This window comes from Ambystoma mexicanum, chromosome 9, assembly GCF_040938575.1.
Source record: "Ambystoma mexicanum isolate Mex_15411 chromosome 9, UKY_AmexF1_1, whole genome shotgun sequence".
Taxonomy (NCBI): domain Eukaryota; kingdom Metazoa; phylum Chordata; class Amphibia; order Caudata; family Ambystomatidae; genus Ambystoma; species Ambystoma mexicanum.
Window position 1 is genome coordinate 926,235,812 of NC_090931.1, and position 18,700 is coordinate 926,254,511.

At 45.0% G+C, this 18,700-nt stretch overlaps 1 protein-coding gene across 3 annotated transcripts in view; it reads right to left on the reverse strand.

Annotated features, from left to right (window-relative positions):
- The window catches only part of OSBPL6 (oxysterol binding protein like 6), a 3,803,429-nt gene that overhangs the window by 1,732,809 nt on the left and 2,051,920 nt on the right, over positions 1-18,700 (reverse strand). For all 3 annotated transcript variants that reach the window (XM_069616111.1, XM_069616109.1, XM_069616110.1), the window contains one exon: positions 2,852-2,982. In XM_069616111.1, the coding sequence (XP_069472212.1) occupies positions 2,852-2,982 (131 nt within the window). The remainder of the gene's footprint in view (positions 1-2,851; positions 2,983-18,700) is intronic.

Consider the following 18,700-nt stretch of genomic DNA (forward strand, 5'->3'; position numbering starts at 1 on the left):
CTTCTGTGGGAAGAGATGTGACTGGGGCGCGGGATATTCTGGGCCGATCTTAGTGCATTATTTTGCAAGACTTGGAATTTGTTTAAATTCCGCACAGAGGTCCCAATGATAAGTGTGTTACAATAGTGAAGGTTAGAAAGGATGAGTGCTCTTGCTAGTGTAATGCAGCTAGTGGTAGATAAGAAGGGCTTGCACGCATTGATCAGTTTATTGGTGTATGCTGGGGAGGAGGCTAAGGAGTTGACTTGTTTATTTAGTGTCAGAGTGGAGTCAAGGTATATAGCCAGTATTTTGACTACCCCTCGAGACTTTAATGACATTACCATCAATGTTGAAGGATTCATAGCATGTGTCTAATTTATTTAAACGAGTTTGGGATCCAATGATAAGTAGTTCAGTTTTATCATTGTTTAAACAAAGTGGCCATCCAGGCTTGGATCTCTAGATAAATGTCATTGATCAGTTTAGTGTCTTCAGTGTAGCAACCAGTAAGTGTGACCAGGAACTGGGTGTCATCCGCATAGTTGGTATACTTGACACCCAGATTGTCGAGGTGGTCGAATAGGAGTTTTGTGAATATGTTGTACAGCGTGGGCGATACACACGATCCCTGCAGGACCCCACAGGTGATGGGTACAGGTGGTGCTGAGGCTGTAGGTGAGAAGACCCTTGTTGTTCTATTGAAAGGAAGGATTTGATCCAACTGGCTGCATTAGATGAGAAGGCGGCTGCTGAGGTTAGGTGTTGAGTCAGGATTTCATGGTCTACCAAGTCGAAGGCCGCTGAAAGATCCAAGAGCAAGAGGATGGCGAGTTTGCCTCTGTCTTTGAGCTCATCCATCTGGATCTTGAGATCTAGCAGTGCCGTCTCGGTGCCATGCCTAGGTCTAAATCCAGATTGCCGGAGGCCTAATAGGTTGTTGTCTTCAAGGTGTCTTTAAATTTGTATATAGGCTGCACGGTCCAGGATCTTTAAGAGAAACGTTAATCTTTAAGAGTACGTTGGGGTCTAGATTAGGCTTTTTTAATAGCGGCATGACCCAAGTTTCCTTGAGGGTGTTGGGTACTTAGCAATTTTTTAATGATGCATTTATCAGGGTCGTGATAAATGGGGCTAATTTCTACCATTGTCCTTGATGATCGCTGCTGGGCATATGTCACCCTGACAGAAGGTTTAATTCCTAGATCGATATTTTCCACATCTTTTACGGAGACTTGGGAGAACGGGAAGGGGGTACATGGTGGGATTTTGACACTAGTTCTTTTGGAGGAATGCGAGTTAGGTGGTAGGTTGTTTTTTTGGTGTTGATTTTTGATTGTAAGAGAGCTATTTTGTCTGAAAGAGCCTTCTGGATGTTAGCACATCAGGTCTCGTTTTTGGAGCATGCGTCTATGATAGGTGCAGGAGACTCAAGTTCCCTCAGGATTGTGAAGAGTTCCTTGGTGCTTGATTTGGCATTTTGGATTCTTTCGTTGTAGATTTCCTTTTTTGTCCTAGTGATGGCTGTTTTGTAAGCAGAGGCAATGGTCAGATAATTTTCCTTATTTGCGAGAGATGGGTTTTTTCTCCAAATAGTTTCAGCTGCCCTTTTATCATTACAGAGTATTTTTAGGTCGGGAGTAAACCATTTGTTTAGATGGGAGTTAGGCTTAGCTTTTTGTAGTTTTAGTGGCGCAATCTGGTTGATTGCTTGCTTCTTGTGAAGGTCAGTTATACTGTATTAGAGTGTTTCCCCTTAGCTTTGGTTAGGCAAGGAAATCTTCATCAGTGTAGACATAGTGAGGCAATTTTGATAATATTTCTTTTGAGAATAAAATGGCATGTTTTGATAAATCATCAAACAGTTGTCTGACTCGCATTACTGATCCCTCACAGAACCCAATAGTGAAACAAAATTATGGCCAATAAGGAATGATGTTTGAGTTGGAACTTTTTCTTATGAAACTGAAACCTTACAGCACCATATACTGGATCTTTGTTTGTTTTCCTTGGTTAGAAGCTGACACCTGCAAAAGGGAGTCATTCTCACAGGTGAAGTCCCCCCTACAGTTGGAACTGTGGCTCACTGTCCTGAAGAAGGGAGTTACAAGTGTGAGGGATAGGAGTAGGCATTTTAACACAGCGGTAGACTCTTTATTTACTTTGACATTCTAACCGATTATTTCATTAGCAGAGGCAGGGAAACCCCTCTTAGAGTTAGGGAGAGACAGGTTTCTACTTTATTTTTGCCTAAATAAAAGGCTTTGCAAATCACCATGCCGCCGTTTTGTCAGACTCTTTCTTCTGCACCCTTACATCTGTCACTGGGTCTCTCTAATAACTGGTACATATATCCCCACTTCTGGATACGGGGGACAGTCAGTATACTTGACCACTTTGGAATGTAAAGATATTGCATTCATCCAAATTGTGAGGCAAAATGCCATCCTTCATATTTACAATTCATATTTACAAGCAATATTTATAAATTACAAATAATATTGTATGTGATAAAAATGACTTATTTACATTGTACATTTGAAACAAAACATAAATAAATGGAAATCACATTAGTATTGCTCATTCATAAACTTTGGCATGCACCATTAGGAGAACATTTTATGGAGTAATATTCTGGAATCCTCAGAAGATCGTTGTAAAGCATGCCAAACAATTTTGACGAGTCAGCTATACAATTAAGAAAATATGGAAATAGTACAGCAGTAGATGCAAACAGAGTCTTAAGGCAAAATATAAATGACAATGGCTACTATGTTCATAGATACCTTTTATCTAACAGATTTCTCAACATTTTAACACTTTACTGTTGTAAAAGATTGAAAAAAAAGTGTCAGAAAGAATAGCTGAATACCTGAGACAGTGATTGTCGGAGACGAACAACTTGTAAACCCTGGCCAGAATAATCCTGCTCACCAACCATCTGCTTCAGCTTCTCCTTCTCAATAGCAATGGTGTTAAAGGTGGATTTCAAAAGACAATGCACTATAAAAAATAAATAAATAGGTATTACGAATACAAAACTACCAACTTCCTAAAGAGATAGGACTGTGAAATTACTTTGACTCATTGAAAGTCTACAGTAATGGTAGAGTTCTCTGAAAATTACAGGAGATATATTCAAATCCCAACCATGATCAGATTGTTTTTCAAAAATTATTACATAACCCAAAGACTTAAAAAAGCTAAACTCATAAAAATGCTGGTGTCAATGAAGCCTTAAGCATTCTGCTACTGCTCATCCAATGAAAAGCAGATGAAACATGCGCCTTGACCTCAGTAAAACGAGAACCAAACTTGCAATGCAGATCATCATCCAAGCAATTTCCTTTTATTTGTTAGGGAGTTTTCTTTATAGCTAAGGTTTGTAAAAAAGAGAATGTACCGCCGAGCAGCCCCACAGGTAAGTGACATACCAGCAACTGTTAATCCCTCAAATAGTAAAAAATACTCCCATAAAATGAATAGGAAACAACTGATACATAAAAGCTCATTTCTACCCACAGTTAAGTTGTACCAGCAGAACGAGGCCACCTGAAGGCACTTTAATATTACTGGCTGATCTGAAGGTGGTTTAACCTAGATTTAAATAAAGATATACTACAAAAATAAGGTTTCTGCTCACCCATTAAATCCCATTGTTAAAGGGAATTATGTTTGTACTTCCCAAAAATAATTTTACACCCAGGCAAAAACAGGACATAAAATACAAACGTCCAAATCCTAACTAGAGTCCTTTTGTCAAGTGTACATTATTAATGATATTACACGTCTCTGTGACATTCCACGATACCGAGGTACAAGGCAAAAGGCTTGGTACCTCTATAAAATAATAGCTTGCAATATCCTTTTCATGTACTGTTATATTTTTCCTACTCTTTATTTATTTGACATTTGTAGAGCGTGCCGAATCGGGGAGGAGGGGGGGGTTGTGCAGGGGGGGGGGGGGACAACTTGGCTGGATGCTGTTCACAGAGAAGCATGCTACGGATCAGAAGTGCTATCATTGTCATGCACCAGGGATTAGCGTACTTAGTGTGGTGTAGTGGTGTTCTGAGATGAAGATGAAGTGGCTTACACGATAAGCCATGTTTTAAGGCTTTTGCGGAAGGACCCAAGGGATGGATCTGGCCTTAGCGATAGCGGCACTGCGTTCCATTGTTGCGCCACCACCACAGGGAAGCTGCAGCCCTCAGCCTTTTGAATCTGGGGATGGAGAGTAGACACGCTTGGGCGGATCGAGTAGGTCTGTTAGATAGAGTTTTGATGATTTTGCTAGATAAAGAATTGTGTTAGATAGATAGTTGTGTGTTAGTGATAGAATTTGTAACACAATGCGCTCGCAAACCGGCAGCCAGTGGCCATTCCATCTGGCAGCAGAGATGTGCTCTTTTTTCAGAATGTTCAGTGCTGCTCTAAGTGCATTGTTTTGTATGATCTGGAGTTTTTTGATGTTTCAAGCGGTTGAGCCTGCAAAGAGGGCACTGCAATAGTCTATCCTGGATAGAATAAGCGCTCTGGTAATTGTGCTGCAGTTTTCTGATGTCAGGAAGGGCCTCAGGCGTTGATGAGTTTGGACTTGTATGCTGCAACAGATGCAATGGTGTTTACATGTCTAGTTAGAGAGAGCAATGAGTCCAGATATACCACACAGGTTTTTACTTCTTTGGAGACAGTGATAGGGTTCCTGTCTATGACGAAGGATTTGTAGTTGTCGCTGAGTTTCTTTAGGTGTGTTTGGGATCCCACAAGGAGTAACTCCGTTTTTTCATCATTTAAGCATAGTCTGTGTTGAGCCAGCTGGGCTTGGATGATTTGGTATATTTTGTTCAGTACATTTGTTTCGGTTATGCAATTGCCGGAGATGGGAAGGGGGATTTGGGTGTTGTCTGCATAGTTGTTGTAGGAGACACCCATCTTGTCCAGGAGGTTGAAAAGGTTATTTGTAAAGAGATTATAAAGTGTCGGGAGACACGAGAGCCCTGGGGGACTACGCAAGTGACTGGGGGTGGGGCGGCAGCTGCAAAGTTGGACAAAACCCACATTGTCCGGTTGGATAGGAAGGACTCAATCCAGGCTATGGCCTTGGAGGAGAAGTGAGCTGATGAGGAGAGGTTGGTGGTGGCATAGTATTTTATGGTCCACCAAGTCAAAGGCTGCAGAGGTCGAGGAGGAGGAGGGCCAAGTTCCCTTTGTCAATGATCTCATCCATTACGATTTTTAAATCCAATAGTGCTGATTCAGTGCCGTGGGCGGAAGAAGGATTGGCGCAGGCCAAGGAGGTTGTTGGATTCAAGATATTCTTGTATTTGCAGGTAAGCTGCTCTGTCCAGTATTTTCAGTAGGAAGGGGACTGTCATGATAGGGCGATAGTTGGAAGGGGTGTTTGGGTCTAGTGTGGGATTCTTTAGTAGTGGCAGGAGCCATGCGTCTTTAAGATTGGCAGGTATATTGCCAGCGGAGAAGGAGTTGTTAATGAGTGATGCCACAAATTTTGATAATTTATAGAGACTGGTCTGAATTTTTATTTAATAAATTACAACAAAGTGGGAAAATGCAGCGGTAACTTACTGCTCTGCCCGAACCCGTGTTTCGAGCATTCACCTCCAGCTACGAGCTGTAAGGCCATTATCAGCGCTATTACCACTGGTGCTACTACTGCCGGTGGTAATAGGACCCAATGGGAATGGGGACTTACCGACCCACCCTCCCTGCAACTCGGGATTTGACGCAAATTGCGCCGGACTGAGTTGCGGTAACACTAATTGCATTGGGCAGTATCCCGGCGCAATTAGCCCTGGGATACCACCCAACTCATGATGAGGCCCATAGCCTCAAAATACAGGACATAATCAGTTAACTTTGTTGATGAATTTAGGATTTAGCAATTATACAACCGTCCCAACTCCCTAACCCACGATGTCAACAATAGATTTGATACATACCATGAGCTCAAATAGTAGGTATAAACAAGAGTGTCCATTAAATAAGCCTCAAATGAAAATCCCATAATGAACATCTTACAGACTATTGAGCTCATTAGTATACACTCTGAAATTGTTTCTCAGCGTAAACAATCACACTTGAAACACAACAACAAAGGCGACAGCTTAACTCTAGACTAAGCCTAACACACTCAACTGTGTGGGACAAGAGAAATCTTGATTCTTGGACTTTACATGATCCAAACAAAGGGGCCACATTTATATATTGCACGATCCGAATGACACAAGGCCCGGTAGGAAGGTTTTTGTTACTCTTCAACCCCCTGCCACCTTTTGTTTTATGGTCCCTTGAAACACCATTTGCTGTATAGGCACATTATAAATACCCAATAAATAAAATAAATAAGGGTGTGTGAGAACTTCCAGGGTCATGTGATCAGCAGCTAAAACTACTTTGTATGAGTAGATAACTTCACTGTCTTGTCAAAGTGGAATATTCTATGGACTGGACTGCACAGGGTGTCCAGACATTCTACGCCTTAATTGCCGCAAGGATTTTCCTCCAGAATGTCCATAGTTTGGGTCATTACCACCAGATGTGTAAGAGTGTATGGATCCCTCTACCCCCCACATTGGAAAAAGTGTTGCTGTCTATCAACCATTTTGAGATATACAAGTCAAGATAGGTATACATCAAATCAGATACGTGCTCCAGAGCCCTTGTGTGCAGAAGGACTACCACTTCTGTTCAACATAGCATAGACTTTGCATACCAGACCTCTAGAGATGGAAGAGGATACCTTTTCTTTAATATAATGAGAGTTCTTGTGAGCTGTGTCAGAATGTCTTTTGTATCAACCAATGCCTAATTTCTAAATAGTGGTGCCTTTCTCCCACCTTACCCCAAATGTATCTTTGTTCTGCTGGAATGTCCTGCCTCCTCATGGAACAGGTGTCTAGCGCACTGTGACGAATCCCAGGATGTCATCACTGCTTCCGTAGGGGGAGCCCCTTTCCATGAGGCCAGGGAGGTGAGCCCGCTATCCGATAGTTCCCCTGGGGGTGGTACTCAGCAGGTGGATATCATGGGAGGGGAAACCACCTACAGGGCCAGTGACAACCATATAGGTGGAACACAGTATTCCTATAACACACCCATCTCTCTGTCACCCCCTCCCTCTTCACTCCTACCCTCCTGTCTCATGTACTTCTGTAGTAAGCCAGAAGTAGCGGGTACTGAGACGAGGAAGTTCTCTAGTGAGTCACAACAGCATAACCCGACCAGAACTGTGCAGAGCAGGAGGCACAGAGCAGTATCTTCCAGAACCACTTTGCCCATTCTGGTGGTTCTCAACAGCCGATTGTAAAGAATCAGGGACCCAGACACAAAGCCTGAGAAGAGCCAACTAGCGAACAGGGATTTCCCTGATTGTTGAACAGTATTTCAAGCCTAAGGAGAGCTGGGGCAGGGAGACATACCCTAAGCAATTGATGAACTTTGCAAGAAGACTGAATAAGGGCGGGGAAGGGAGATAGTCTCTGACACTTGAGGAACTGAAGATTGATTCCAGAACTGTCTTTTTGTCCAGGGGAAGAGAGTCACTCATTGTGGACTACAAAGACCTTTTTTTCCATTTAGTTTAAAATTAAGATGTGATGGACAGAGTTAGGATTCTGACACTGGGCATTGAGATTTTTGCTTTTGGACATTCGGACACCAGTCATTTTGGTTGAGGCAAGGTACCCCTTAGAGTTAGGGCAAGATATGGCTTTCTTTTCATTTTCTCACTTAAATAAAGGTTTCTGCTAATCACTATGACCCCTCTGTGTCAGAGTCTTACTTCTGTAATGTAATGTTACAGCATTAATTACAAGGCCAGAGGCCTAACCCAGGAGCGCTGGTGAAGTGGTCCATTCCTGTCGATGCGGAAAAGAGAACTGGGGAGTGGCACCGGAGGGCGGAGTCAAGGGAGCGCATACTGCCAGGGCCACGCCCCAGCACGCATCTAAATTTAAAGGAGAAGACAGTTTTTTATTGTGTAAAAAGTTCTGTTTCCTGTCCCCAGCAAGGGACGCCCATATAGTATGGAGGAAAGGGGACAGGACGTAGGAGTACAGCATTTATAAAGCAATAGCGACAGGCCAGAGGCATCTACGTGCTAGGAAAACAGCGAGTGGGATAGCACCTCTGTAAACAGCAAAGGGCAAAAGATAAAATATTTAAAAAGAATAGATTTTTAGAGCTTTTAGAAAAAACAAATGATCACTCACCTCCCGTTGCTGAGCTGGGAGAGAGTTCCACATACGAGAAAGCTTCACCCCCTGCCCATACTCTGCTGAAACTTGGGACTGTCAGGAGTTTCTGATAAGCTGACTGATGAGCCCAAGATGGTAACGTAGAGGGTCAACTTAGCCTGAAGGTACTCCGCACCGGCCTGTTGAATTGCACGGTGAGCAATGCAAAAGATCTTAAATTTAATGCAGCTTCTCAACGGGAGCCAGTCAAGCTGCTGAAAAGATCCTGAAAGTGAGAGAGACGTTAGCTCCCAAAGGCAGCATGGCTGTGGCATTTTTAAGTAGCTGCAACCGCTGGATTAAAAAGGATTGTTGGCCTAAATAGATACCATTACTGTAGTCTATGGACCCTAAATCGATGCTGCCACTACTTTGGCCTGAGATTCCATAGAAAAAAGGCAGTGCTGTTTTCAAAATGTTTAACTTCAGAAAACCTGAATTACATACCGCCGGAATATGGAGCTCCCAGGAGCCAGAATAACTGATTTTTACACCCACACCTATAACAAAGTTGCTGTGTTTGGGACATGGTCCTAGAGATTCTAGCAAGAAATTATTGTTCCAGGCTGCCTGCGCTGTAACAGAGCCCATTACCATGATCTTTGTTTTATCTTCATTTAGCTTTAGCCAATTCATGGCTATCCAAGCCGCTACTGTCGCCAAGCAGTTTCTATGCGTAAGAGGGGAGTCAGATTCTGGGGAGTGTGAAGGCATCATGAAGCAGGACACAAACAACAGATTCAAAGTACCAAAAAAAGTGTTTTATTAACGTAAATGTCAGGTTAGTTGAAGGCCTATCTATGCTAAGGTGGGATTTCCCTACCTAAAGAAACTAAGGAAAGTCTGAGTCTGGAAGTTCAAATGAGAAGTCTGTCTGTGTGCAAAATCTATACTTGCCCTCACAACTAAAGCTAAATAATGTTTAGGTATGTCAACAACAAAAGAAATAGTGCTCCAAATGAACTTCTGAGCTTCTTCAAGCTCCTGGCTTACTTTCCAGCTCCCTTTAACAAAGTTCAAGACAGTTCCATAACGTCTTGGGGTTCCCTTCCCAGAGAAGACAACACAGTTCCAAAAAAGGCCTTGAGGCTCCCTTCCTCAAGGCAACAACAAAGTTCATAAGGTCTCAGGGTCCCCTTTCCGAAGATTTCAGCTTGCCAAATTGGACATAGTCTCAATCTCTCAAAATTCAAAACTAGTTCCAGGTCAACTTTACACTCGGTATGCTTTCTTGACAGTTCATACAGATTGCTTTCTTCGGCTTCCCTTCAGCAATCTCTTTCATCCTCTTGCCTTGGCCATCTGTATAGTTCTTTGGCTTTCACAAATTGGGTATCCCCGGTCTAGGCGCAGTTGTCGTACCACACGTTCCACCCATTACAGGTCACGCAACCAGGAACCCTAGGCCTTCTAGCCCACACAGGTTCTTCTGTATCTTCTGTATCTGTGCCTTTGTGCTGATTCACATTCACTTGGCTTTTCATTGTCAGCCTCTTGGCTTTGCCACAATGTGTTCTCTTCTTCGCCAGTCTCTTAGCTTTGCCACAATGTGTTTTCCCACACAGTTCGCTTTGTGGTGCTCTCGTTCCTTCACCACACTACTTTCATACTTGCATACTTTTCAGCAATATTCCATACGTGCGTTTCACTGCATTTCATACAATTAGTTCTCTGCTTTCAATATAATCTGTGGGTACTTCACACAAACTTATCTGTTCATAGCTGGGTCAAAAGCATTCATTTAGTTCGGTATTCAATGATTTGGATCTTTTATTCTGTTGCTCATAGTTCATTTTATATGTATCATTCCTCACAACCTGTTGCTTTGGATTCACTGCATCTTGCGCATACTCTTTCGTTTATTCAGCACTAGCTGTCCCCGGCCACGCGTTGCTGTGGCACAGTCTAGTTAAATGGAAAAGAAAGAAAAGAGAAAGCGCATGTTTCTAATATGTTTAGTTTCACAATGCTTGTGGGTATACAATATTTTTTGTTGTTCCATCGGCAAGCAAAGTTTTTAATGCCTCTGGCGGTTCTCCAAGTTGAGGCAGTTTAAATTTCCCGGCAGCGCAACACATTCCTTTCTTTTCTCCATTAAATTTCAGAGCCTTGCAATAAAGACACACTTCAGTCATAGTGCCGATTAGAACATGCCGGCTCAAACTATAAACATCAGCTGGGTTGTACCAGAATGCAAGGCGATTCTAATCGCGTGATTGCTGAGCACGGAGTCGTGTTTGACTCTGATCTGCTGTTTCTCGTTGACGTCTTTTAGCCACTCTCAGCCTGTAGAACGAGATCGCTGTGCTTGCAACCGTGCATCCTGAAGTCTGGCTGCACGTCTCTCTGCTGCTTCCTTGGCACGTATTTGAGCCATTCTAAATCGGAAACATTGAAATGGAATCGTAAAATATTTAGTATAGCGCCTGTTGCTTTTACGCTCAACAGATGGCGCTGTTTTTCGGAAAAAGCATGTTTTTACCTGTCACAGTTGTGTGACATTATGTATAGTAGGTATATAAAAACACACACGTATTCGAATGCAACATTGTGTCAAAATTTCATTTGACAGGTTGCAGGTGTGAGTCCACAGTCTCAATTGCCTGACCACAAGCAGTGGGTGCTCTGAACATGCCTGACCCTTACAAAAGTCTACAGGACTCTTCCTCGTCTCAGTACTAGAGTGGTGAAATGACATGTTAGTGTGCACTACTCTTAGTCACCTCTTCCTCATCCCAGTACCATAATGGTTTGCAACAGCATATGAATGAAGGGGAAGGTTGGTTCTCACAAGGAAAAGGGGGATACCATGTCTCACCTGCAGCCCTCCTCTACTTCACCCTCTTCCTAGTGTTGCTATATTGATGATGTATTCTGGTGTTATCTCGGACAGAGGAAAAAGGGTAGCAATATCCCATGAATGCAGCCGGGACTGAGGGTTCCTGATGGAATAATATTGGGGGATACCGCGTCTCACCCAAGGACATCCCTATACCATTCCCCAAGTCCCCATACCCAGATGATCATGCCTCGCATCTCAACGCCCAGGGTTGGGATCCAAGAGCCATGATCCTTCTCTGGCCACCTGAGCAGAGGATGATGGGGAGAAAGAAGTGAAGACGCCCTCAGGTTCCTCAGGGGAGTCCAAGGGAAAAAGCAGCTGACTATTGTCAGCGTATGTGTAGAACTGTACACTGTGCTCCTGGATAAGGTCTGCAAGCAGGCAAAGATGAAGATTAAAAAGAAGCAGGATAAAGAGGACTTTTGTGGAACTCCACAGGTAAGCACGTGTCAGGGGAATGGGGGGAGGTCGAAAAGGAAATAAATAAACAGTTTGTGTGCTCTTTGAAAGGGAAGGACAGAGATTCCAGCCTTTTACAGGCGTTGGAGCAAGATGCTGAAGTCAATCGTATCAAACGCCACGGAGAGGTCAAGTAGAATTAAAACCATGGCCTTGCCACAGTCCTGGAGTAAGGCAAGATCATCCGTAACAGAGATCATCACTGACTCAGTACCCCTAGCTGAGTGAAAGGCTGATTCGAAGGCGTGTAAAAGAGCATGGGATTCAAGATAATGAGATGATTGAGGGGTCACAATAGCTTCCATGAGCTTCATGATGCAGGGTAAAAGTGAGATGGGACGATTGTTGGCTGCAAGAGTATCAAGCTGTGCTTCTTCAGTAAAGGGGAGGCAAATGCACACTTCAATGTGGCAGGAATAGTCCCCATGTAGAGCAATGCATGAATTGCTGCTGTAAAAAGTAGAATAACTTCCAGGGGCAATGACTGGATAAACAAGAGAGGAATCGAATCTGTCGGAGAGGATGATTTCAACTTTCTGAGGACCTCTATGACAATGTCGTCTGTGACTGGTTCAAAGTGAGCCATCCTGGAGTCATTGCTCGTCATAGCAAGGTCAGAAAGCTTTGTCTCCAGACATCCTACCCCACTACAGGATATGGCTTGCAGGATCACCTGAATCTTCTCATTGAAAAAATAACAAATAGAATCGCATTGCGCTTACGACAGCAGTGGATCAATTACCAGAGATAATGCACACTTTTGCACCCTTACAGCACTCACAACCCCATGCAATACAGCGATAACAATATCTGGGTTATAAGCTGATGTGAAGTCTGAGTTACCATGAATGGATGGGATTAGTCACTCGAAGTTGTCGAGATTGTGCTTGCTCACTACCATATCTCACAACCTCATCATTTTAATTGTCAATAATTAATAAACCGTTAACGGCCTATTATTCCAGGGTAACCATGTTGAATGGGTTTCTTATAAACCAATTCCCATACCTTTCTATAGTTTGGGAGAGTAAGGATTCAACAAGTGTGCCAGTATGTGGAGCTGGGAGGCATGGAAGTACATGATGAGATTTAAACAAGTCAGGCCTCAACCAGAGCAGGCATAAAAATGACATTCCTTTGAAATGTAATTTGTCCCAGTCTTACCCAAAAGAGGATTATGAGCGCATAAGGTGCCATTCCTGGAGGACTTCCCTTCTTTTTGATACTAACCAGGCTTGACAGTTTCAAATGTAGACAATGGTGTCTAAGTTCGTGTTATGAGTATATGATTTATACACACAAAGTGCCTATTAATAAAAGTCATATAGCGCAGAGACAAGTAAACACTGAAAAGCGCTAGACTCTGGAAAAGAACTTTACACTCTCTGCAAAATAACCTGTCCCTTTTGAGAAATGTTCATTCTAAAATGTCCATTTTGCGCTGCAGTGTAAAACGTGCAGCGTACAGCCCAGTTGTCAGTAACTGGAAAACAATTAATGTATTCCTTCAAGAATGGGATTTGTATGGTAGCTCACAAGGGGAACAATGTGACCTAGCCTTGGGCTTCTGCACAAGAAAAATTATTGGGGAGGGGATAACATGTACCATCCAAAATCACCGACAGACATCTCTTCAGGGATATGATGCAGCACATTCCCTGTTGGCATCTCTAGCTGAAATTGCAGACATAACTTGAGTCAGTTGACGTGACATCAGTGAGAGATTCATGGGACAAAACTATATATTGGGTGAACAATTATTGTGATTAGTGGGGTGACAAATCTGGACAAGGCAGGGCATCAGAACCTCTGCCACATATGTTTGCATTGACAATACTAGGAGCAGACAGACAGCTGTCCATCACTGCCCATCAAAAGAACAAGTTACTTCTTACCTGGTAACGTTCTTTCGATGGGATGTTCCTCCGACGTATTCCTTATCTATGATATTTGTGTCTCCAGCTAGCTGGCCTCGGAAATTGTTTTTTCCCAGTAGAGGGCGCTGTGTGTCGACGTCCGTCGAGTAGGTGTTCCTCGACAGCCACCGTATCGACGCCGACGTCATCATGCTTATAAATGGCCACGCGCAGCGTCCGTTGCTCAGTTCCGTTTTGTAGAGTAAGGTAGTTATTGCATGAATGGTTACTACCCTTGAAGGAGCGTAAGCTGCAACCACAAGGGAAATGTTACTGCGGGGATGGATGGGAGGGGCGATAAGGAATACGTCGGAGGAACATCCCATCGAAAGAACGTTACCAGGTAAGAAGTAACTTGTTCTTCGAAGGGACTGTGTCCTCCGACGTATTCCTTATCTATGATAGACTCCCATAGCAGTGGTATGTGATTGGAGGCGGGAGTAAGAGATGCCATATTACTCTTTAAGAATGAACAGAGTGTAGCACAGCTTTGCCAAATCTAGTCTCTTGACTAGAGGAGGAATCCAGGCTATAAAATTTGGTAAAGGTATGTGCGGACGACCATGTGGCAGCCGCACATATGTCTCTAATTGGTACCCCTCTTTGAAGAGCTGAGGAGGTTGCGGTACCCCTGGTCGAATGAGCCCTTAGATTTTGAGGGGGCTCTTTCCCTGCCAGTTGGTAGCATTCCAGAATGGCTAAAATAATCCATCTGGAGATGGTTTGTTTGGTTATTGGTACTCCCAACTTATGTCCTGTGTAACCTACAAAGAGTTGGTCTGCTTGTCTAATTTTAGCAAGTCTACTGATATAAAAACTCAAGGCTCGCTTAGGGTCCAGCCTGTGTAGTCTCTCTTCCTCTTTCCCCGGATGGGGAGGAGGATAGAATGAAGGTAAAGTAATCTTCTAAGTAATGTGAAATTCAGAAACTACCTTTGGGAGGAAGTTAGGCTTCACCTGTAGAACGACTTTGTCCTTGTGAAAAATTGTATGAGGAGGTTTACAAGATAGGGCTTGTATCTCGCTAACCCTTCTAGCAGATGTTAATGCTACCAATAAAACAGTTTTGAGGGTGAGAAACCTCAATGAACAAGAGTGGAGTGGTTCAAAAGGAGCACCCTTTAGGAAGTTTAAAACTAGATTTAAGTCCCATAAGGGAACTTGGAATGGTCTTGGAGGGTAAACATTAGTTAGACCTTTCAGGTATTGTATTACCAATGGAATTTTGAAATACGATGGCTCCTCTGCAGTGTGCTTAAAGATCGATAGCGCTGCGAGATAGCCCTTAATAGTGCCAACTTGAAGGCCTGAATTTGCCAAATAAAGTAAGAAAAATAACACCGCAGGTGTACCACATGAAAAGGGTTCGATATTCTTTTCTCTGCACCAGCTGCAAAATGTATTCCAACGGAAGCGATATAGAGTTTTAGTTGCTGGCCTTCTGGCCGAAAGCAACACCTCCATGACATCATCTGGAAGGTCCCAATCCTTGTACCTCAACCTTTCAGATACCAAGCGTGAAGGTTGAGGGTCTTGATGGCTGGATGGAGAACCTGACCTCCCTTCTGTGAGAGAAGATCCTCTCTGTACGGTAGACGAATTGGAGGGCAGATGGACATGTCCAGAAGGTCCGGGTACCACGTTCTCCTGGCCCAATCCGGGGCAATTAGGATCATGGTCTTCCGAAACCTTCTCAACCTCCTGATCATTTGAGGAATGACAGGGACCGGAGGAAACGCGTACAGAAGTGGAATCTCCCAGTCCACTACGAACGCGTCTCCTAGAGCTCCTCTCGGGGGAAATTCCCTTGAGCAAAATCTGTCGCACTTCCTGTTGATACTGGTGGCGAACAGATCCACTTGAGGGGTTCCCCAAAGGGCGAAGATCTCTTGAAGGACTTCCTGAGCTATCTCCCACTCGTGGGAGACTGTGTTCTGCCTGCTCAGAGCGTCCGCTGTCAAGTTCTTCTCTCCGTCTAGATGAATTGCCGATAGAGAGATTCCTTCCTGAATTGCCCAAAACCAGAGCTGCATCGCCTCTCTGCACAGTGGCAGTGACCCTACGCCTCCTCTTTTGTTGAGGTAGTGCATGGCCACTGTATTGTCTGTCATTATCAGGACGTTTCTCCCCCGTACAGACGGCAGAAAAGCCTTCAGTTCCAGTCTGATGGCTCTCAGCTCCAACAGGTTGATGTGTAGTCTGGACTCCGATGGAGACCAACGACCGCTGATGGTCAGGTCGTTGGCATGGGCTCCCCACCCCGTGAGTGAGGCGTGTGTGACTACTGTTATCTCCGGCCATGGTTGCCAAAACAGTTCTCCTTTCAAGATGTTCTCTGGAGAGGCCCAACATTGAAGGTTGTGGGCTACCTTGTCCAGAATCCGGAGGAGATCTGTCATCCTCCCTGAGAATTGTGACCACTGAGTCCTCAGTGCCCACTGAAGGGATCTCATTCTCAGGCGAGCCTCCGGCACAAGGGACATGCAGGATCCCATGAGGCCTAGCAACCACAAAATGTCGTAGGCCAAGCAACCACAAAATGTCGTAGGCTGGGAGACGTTGGGCATTTTGAAACCTGGTGACCATCTGCAGAATATCTTGAGCCCTCAGGGACGTGTCCAGGACTGCTCCAATGAACTGGAGTCTCTGATGGTATCATGTGTGACTTTTTTAAATTGAGGGAGAAGCCCAGCTTGTGAAGGAAGTGGCAGACATAATCTAGTTGGATCCGAGCTTGTTCTGAAGAAGCTGCTCTGATCAACCAATCGTCCAGGTAGGGGTAGACGTGAATCCCTCCCCTCCTTAGACTTGCAGCCACAACCGACATTAGCTTGGTGAAGACCCTCGGGCGGAGGTCAGCCCAAATTGCAGAACTCGAAATTGATAATGAGAGTTGCCAATTGCGAACCTCAGATACTTCCTGTGCTTGGGATGGATTGGCACATGGAAATAAGCATCCTGAAGGTCCAGAGATACCAACCAGTCCTGAAGCTGGAGGGCCTGAAGGATCTGAGAGAGAGTTACCATCTTGAACTTGTCCTTCCTGAGGAACTTGTTCAATTCTTGTAAGTCCGGGATGGGTCTCAGTCCTCCGTCTTTCTTTGGTATGAGAAAGTAGGGGGAGTACCAGCCCTTGTTCCTGTCCGCTACAGGTACCGGTTCTATGGCACCTTTCTCTAGCAGGTTTACAATTTCCTGCAAGAGGCGCGGATCCGGCACTTTCAGCGAGTTGTTCCCCGGTGGATGGCTCTGAGGGATACGTAGAAAAGGCAGGCAGTAACCTTGGGCAACTGTCTCCAATGCCAAGCATCTGACGTAATAGCTGTCATGATGCCCGCTCCCGGGGAGCCGGTTCAAGCCCTGCGTCCCCGAAAGCAGACATCCAGTCCCCAAGGAAGGACCCAGCAACCCCATATAGGGGCCCTTTGGACAGTGTCCTGGCGCCTATGGCGCCAGGCTCATAAAAGACATCAGTCCTGGCGCCATAGGCGCCAGGCTCATTATGGAAGTGCTTGGGTGCACTTACCTGATGCAGACCATGCTGCAGGATCCCGGCCTCCTTGAGGCCTGAAAGGAACTACTTTACCTGTGGGACTAATTTACCATCCGGGCGTGGTCGGGGAAGGATACATACCTGATTGGAGGAAGGATACATACCTGGAACTTCTTCCAAGGCTATTTAAACCCCACCCGAACACCCACATGTGCTTCGCGTTGTTCTGCATCTAGCAGCTGGACGCTCACCGTGTCTGCTCCTGCATCCTGACTTCTGCCACGCCTGCCAGCATCCTGGATCACCTGCAAAGGAAGAGAAGAAGAGAACAGAAGAAGGAAAAGTCCTTACCGGCTAAAACCGCATCCCAGAGACATCTCGCCGACAATCCTGAAAAGGAAGACTTATTTAAAAGCTCATCGCGTCGATCGCTGCAGCGCCGCATTCCACTCACCTTTACAGGGCGCCTCCATGTTCAGCAGCGATCATCCGGATTCGCAGTCACGCCCCAGCGCCTAGGGAGAAAAAGACCAGAACAAAAGGTGAGAGAGAGAAGGGAATAAGGAAAGCTAAATCTCCATGTTAAGACTTACCTGTTGATGCATTCCCTCTCCATTTCGGGTCCGCGCCGCATCCTGGCATTTCCGGACCCCGGCCCCTAAGGGGAAAAAGAGACATCAGCGTTAATGAGCAAATGAAAAGACATTACCAAAAAACGCTCATTAAAGACTTACCTGATTTCTACAAGGATTTCACCTCTCATCTCGGGTCGGTGCCTGTTCCCCGGCATTCCGTACCCCGGCCCCTATGGGGAAAAAGACACTAGCATTAGTACATTAATGCATGGACACAAGGGGAACCTCTTATCAAAAAACTTACCTGGAAGCCAAGCAAGTTTGGTTCTCACCAATCCGAAAATCCAGTGAAGTAACTGGATACCAACGCGCCCCTGCATCAGAAGCAGGATGGAGAGCTCGTCCTTCCAGACCCTAAGGTGAGACGCTACGAGGAATCACAGAAGGGTTTCGAGGAGGGTGAGAGGGGAAAGTGGGAGGCTGATTGCATTACCCCGCAGACAGTTAAATCCCCTATTTTCTCCTACAGAAGGATACTTCTGCGAGCCAGACAAGCCAGATTTGGGGGCCCGGTCCAGTCCGTCTTCCGAACCCTGCGCATCACCTTAGAAGAGGTCACAGCAGCGCGAACCAGGCCAGAGCCTCCGTGGGAGTCAGGTGAGCGTTACAATAGCCTGCCATTCCGTCAGATTGTGAGTTAACCTGCCCCCTACAGGTGTCTTGTGATGGGAGACCTCAGAGTGGTTTGGGAGCGGCTGATGCAATTGCCTAAGGTAAAGCGGCTCCTGCTCCTGCTGATGCGGCTTTCTTTCCTTTACCCAGTCCACCACGGGTAAATTTTCCTTGGCCTCTTTGAGCCGGCCGTCCTCTGCCTCTTCCATATGAGGAATAATAGCGAAAGGACCTTCCTCTCCAAGAGGATGCTGAGGGACAAAAATTAGTTTGGAGGATTGCAGCTCCTAGTGACTTGGCTGCTGCTTTAGATGTTTGCAGGTTTTCCAAACTGTCATCCGCCTTTTTACCAAACAGGGAAGAGCCGTCAAAGGGCATATTTAAAAGCCTGGCCTGTATGTCAGAAGCAAAGCCGGACTTTCTCAACCACGCATGCCTGCGGATTGTGGTACTTGCCGCCATGGCCCTGCTGATACTGCCAGCAGAATCAATGCCAGTTTGAAGGG